Raw genomic sequence first — 4849 nt, forward strand, 5'->3', positions numbered from 1 at the left:
TAACATATTTTTTTCAACTACTAAGCCATAGTTAGCTCAAAATGTCTTACATTTAAATTAAAAAACGCACAGCTAATTAAATTAAAAACGATTATTAAATATGTAAAGCCTATTAAATAATCGAATATCAAATAACTTTATCAATAAACGATTTACTTTACTTCGATATGTATAAGGAAACTAAATCCAACTTTGGAATCACAATCTCTCTACTTTTCCACTTAAATGCAATTGGAAATCAAAACGTCTTTGAGCTTTTATTGTAATCGATAAAGATAACCTGCAACATCTACTATATCCATGAGTTTAACAACTCATATATATATACATATTTCAACACATATCATTAAATACGCCTCTGTAAATGTGTTTTGTAAGCCCACTGATCCCAATCTTATAAATATATACCCATAAATCCCTAGACCTCTCCCACCCCTTCTTAATTTCCTCTTCTGTTCTTTCAATTTTAGACTATCATCGTGTAATATGAATAAATTGATTTAATTAGGAAATATTTGCTCAATTATTGCTGCTGCCGCAGAGCACCCAAAAATTAAGAAACTAATGCTCGCAAATACGAAAATTCTTAATTATTGAACGAACAATTTAATGTCATTTATTATTAAAAATTTTAATCCAATATTAGAATCAAAACTCCTTTAAAAACAAAATTATAAATAAAAAATATAAAAAATAATAAACGAATATTTAATAATGAGAAAGTCTTTTAATATACTCTTTAGAAATTCAACAAATGTTGAAGGAATTTTGAAGGAAAACGAAGGTAACAAAATGTGATTAAAATGAAGGTCTGGTTTCCAAAAATTTGGAATTTACTTTTTGGCTTATCAATTTGGCTTTCCCTTATGAATATTGGCACCGGCACAGGGTTTCACCGTTTTCCCAATTTCGTTTAAACAGTTTAGAAAATTAAATCACCATATTAGCTGTGTTGTTGGTCCTGGCAACCAAAGGGCTTTCTCTCCCGCTCGTTTCCTTCTAAAAATGTCAGCTTTTATGTAGGACTACACTTTTGTTGACATCCCCGATTGCCAACGAGCACAAATATTGGAATGGGACCCAAACCCAGGGGGAATGACTGAACTGAACAGATTGCGGTCCAGCTGCGGCTCGTTTCCGGGATGGCCCACTTGACCAGCAAGCCACCATTCCCCACATCGAATCCCCTCAATTGTCAACAATGTTCATGTAAAAAAAAATATTTATAAACTATCAAAATAAGATACGATTTTCTATTTATTTTATGGCAGAGTTTTATACACCAAATATAATATACTGTTTTCCCTTTTTATTTATTTTTTTCATTTTTAAAATGCATTGTTTTGTTTTTTTTTGTCTTGGTGTATTTGTGAAAGCTACGCAGACAAAAGTTACGTTAATGGTCAAGTGCTTAAGTGCTTGGCCAGCAAAATTATGATGCCATCCCTGAGGACACATCCCTTAGACCCCCCCTCCCCCCACTCACATATGTTTGGATAGGCATCGGGAGTTTGGTTTGCTGTGCGTATATGTAATGTTTTTGTTAACGCTTTGTCACGGCCCCATGATGAGTGGAGTCCAGCGGTTGGAGGCGGTGGAGAGCATGGAAAACCCTATGCTAATGCCATGGCCATTAGCAGGGCTGTCGACATTACAACCCCCTGCTGTCTGGCTTCCAACAAATTGAAATACACATAATTGTAGTCGGGCGCAATGACATCGCAATTGACAACGACTAAATCGATGTTTCAAGTGGTTGTCAGACCCCCATTATCCACTGTCCACTCACCTGACTCTCAGTTTTCCGCACAATCGAGAGGATAAGTAGCTCAATGAGTAAAGTTCATTCTGTTTAGCTTGCCATCCTGTACTTGAAGGGTCGAATAATGGAAGGTTGAGCAGGTAATCATGTTTCTTTGGCTTCAACATATTCCTATAAGAACAAACATAATCTAATCATAAATTCGTGTTCTTGATGAGTTTCTTAGTCTAAAAACTACTATTAAAAACTAATTTTAAAATAAATTTTAAGCGTTAACTACGCAGTATTATATACCTTCAATAAAACTTGGGTAAAGTGGTAAAGATAAATTAAACGCACTGTGAATGTACAATAGAACAATGGCAAGGTAATTTAACGTCGACATTTACCATCGCCTCTCTCCACTTGGCAATTATAAGCAATTAAATTCTGGTTGACTGATTAGCAGTAGATAACAATGGCCTTGAGGGGCGGTGCAAACGGGCTACTTAATCAGTTAAAAAGCAAGTGGAAAAGGAAAAGTGTCTCCGATGCCATTTTAGCTTCCAGGGAGATCTCTCGTCATTATTTCAAATTAATTTTAATACGGCGCCTTGATTGATTGACAGTATGAAAAATATATAAATAAACAATAAACTGAAGAACGCCATTCATTGCTGGAGGGGATCGCTGAGCTCCCCCTCCTTGTCGCGGACCCACTCCTGCTGTTCCAAGGCCAATTCCTGCTGCTTCTTTATTAGTTTGTTGCGCAAAAGGGTCTCCAGTTGAACGCAGAACTCCGACTTGGCGATGCCCGTGTCCAGATAGACTTCCTGTTTGTCATTCCTCATGCCCCTGCGTCCACGTCCCACCTGAATGTTGTGGCTACCAAAGGAGGATCCCCCGGCCATCGAGGTTTCCGATGGCGAACGGCGCTTGTTGCGAATGAAACTGTATCCCGGTAGCCAGCGGCGGAGAAGGCGGTCCAAACGGGCCACGAATCCCATCTTGGAGCCGTCGCCAAGGATCTGTCCCTCCATGCTCAAGCTTTTGTATTTTTCGGGCTTTTCCTTTGCACTAGATTACTGGGGAAACAGCGTTTGTCAAAGTGCTAAACGTTTCAATGTCCGGATAGAGTTAGGGTTGCCTGCTTGGATCACAATTCTCGAATAATATTGATGATTAAAACCACAAAGTTCTAATTTTTTTGAATTTTGTTTTCCGATTGTTCCTATTTAGCTTTTACCTCAATCATATTATTTTGATAGTGTATTCTATAAAACCTCATTTTTAAACTGTTCATAATACCATATACATTTTTTCCTGTGCACCACTCAATCCCTGGCACGTGATTTGTGACCCCGCATTATGTGCTCAGTGTCCACGTCGTTATGCGACCCCTGAGTGGCAGCTCGAAAGTGTTGAGAGACCCTTTGCAGACGTCTTCTGAATATTTCCTCACAATTCAACTTCACTCTTGGTACAGAGTTTCCCGAAAAAAAAACATTAAAGTAAATTCAGAGACTGAGAGGATTTTCATTTAATGTTCCGGAAAATGCAGAACAATTAAACGAGATCAATTTAAAGTTCCATGCGTTCTAATTGGGGTAATTTTAATGTTTTTCCTGAGTCAAAAACAAAACGCCATTTCTTTTAAGTCTTTAAAGGGTTTCAGAGTTTTTTTAATTTTTTAAATTTTTTGGTCTTGCTAAACAAAATAATGAAAAGTAAGTATATGGCTATCGATATAACCTGTTAGGTTTACAGACTTACTAACAGCAAATTTTAACAAGATGTCTGGTTTGTAGGGGCCTTTTTTAATGTCAAAAGGAGAATGACTAGCAAAAATCTCATTCTTTTTGGAAAAGCTGCTGCGCCTGCGTACTTTTTGCAAGACAACTTCTGATTTATTTATTCGCCAAAGGCTTTAATTTCATCATGAGCTACAAACACTATCGGGCAACAACGTTGGGGATTATGCTTCGGGAGACTTTGAATGAGTTAATAATGGTAAGTGATTTTATCTGTATATTTAAGCAGGATAATCATTACTGAGAGAGTTAACTTATATATATTTCAGTGCGGCCATATAAACCCTGATTTGGCCGACACGGTTTTGATCAAATACGACGAGTCTATTAATGAAGCTCTGAGCAAGCGAGTTACGGCCAAGGTTAACTTCAGGGCCGACAAATTGATGAACTACAGACACTGTGACAATGTGTGGACCTTGATCCTAAAGGATGTGGAGTTTCGCGAAGGTCCGATGGTCCTAAAAGTGGATTCGGTCAAAGTTGTGGCCTGCATAGGACTAACTGATTAAAGGGTTTTACAAGTTGCCCACCCGAAAAGAAAGTCTTTTATTTCTTTGGCATTATTTGGCGAAAGCGGTTACACATAATTGAAAAAGTTTTCACGCCGCAGACCGCCTTCACACTTAATATCCCGAAGTTTTGGCCTTTTGGGCGGCGGAGGCGAAGACGAGGCCATAAATGTGGTGCTCCATGACCCAGTTAATGAGATACGAGATCTTGACGAATTCTGGCCAGCCTGCCAGCTTGCCAGCTTAAATTCAATGCCACCTGACTTTCTCTGTGTGGGCGTATTGCTTCCACATCCGTTTCCGTGCACTTGGAACAATAATGAAGGTCTGGCGGCAGGAAAATATTATCATCGCTCTCGGGATCTGGCTGAGATTTGAAGATTTTCAGACAGGGACGAGACCGAGACCTCTTCAAGCCGGAAGTTCATTCCACTCAAGGTCGTTAGCGCTTTAGTGTTTAAAGGGGAGGATTTTCCCCAATGGCACTTAATTGGGGCAGTGAGCGAAGCCACAAAGCATACAATGCGGGGCTCAATCATCGAAAATTGGCGGATGCATAATTGCTTGCGGTGTGAGATTAGATTAGAGGTCAGGTCAAAAGGTCAGCAACCATTTAACGCAGCAATTAACTCCTGAAAGAAAAGTTGACTTTATCCCATATACACAAAGCATATTACAGCTTTAATTTAAATTCACAAGCTAAAAAGAGCCTGGTTAAAGAGTAAAAGCTTTAGTAAATACTTTTTCAAGGCTTACAACCAATTTGGTTCAATAAAAGGATAATT

General features: G+C 38.5%; 2 protein-coding genes across 2 annotated transcripts; one reads left to right on the top strand and one right to left on the bottom strand.

Moving 5' to 3' along the window:
- Nucleotides 1–2370: 2370 nt before the first annotated feature.
- On the bottom strand, nucleotides 2371–2865 carry LOC108049709. The gene has a single exon (XM_017130995.1). The coding sequence runs from the start codon at nucleotides 2779–2781 to the stop codon at nucleotides 2413–2415; it is 369 nt and encodes a 122-aa protein (XP_016986484.1). The 5' UTR covers nucleotides 2782–2865; the 3' UTR covers nucleotides 2371–2412.
- Nucleotides 2866–3589: 724 nt separating this feature from the next.
- Nucleotides 3590–4064, top strand: LOC108049660 (transcription initiation factor IIA subunit 2). Its single transcript, XM_017130910.1, has 2 exons — nucleotides 3590–3751; nucleotides 3822–4064. The coding sequence occupies exons 1-2, from the start codon at nucleotides 3680–3682 to the stop codon at nucleotides 4062–4064; spliced, it is 315 nt and encodes a 104-aa protein (XP_016986399.1). The 5' UTR covers nucleotides 3590–3679.
- Nucleotides 4065–4849: the final 785 nt, after the last annotated feature.

The sequence above is a fragment of the Drosophila rhopaloa genome, unplaced genomic scaffold (assembly GCF_018152115.1).
Source record: "Drosophila rhopaloa isolate 14029-0021.01 unplaced genomic scaffold, ASM1815211v1 contig_3, whole genome shotgun sequence".
Lineage (NCBI taxonomy): Eukaryota > Metazoa > Arthropoda > Insecta > Diptera > Drosophilidae > Drosophila > Drosophila rhopaloa.

Bases quoted from the DNA above. Each gene is read 5' to 3' on its own strand.
- LOC108049709 (XM_017130995.1), bottom strand. From the start codon at position 2,781: ATGGAGGGACAGATCCTTGGCGACGGCTCCAAGATGGGATTCGTGGCC.
- LOC108049660 (XM_017130910.1), top strand. From the start codon at position 3,680: ATGAGCTACAAACACTATCGGGCAACAACGTTGGGGATTATGCTTCGG. The intron at 3,752-3,821 runs GTAAGTGATTTT...TATATATTTCAG, and splicing joins CTTTGAATGAGTTAATAATG to TGCGGCCATATAAACCCTGA.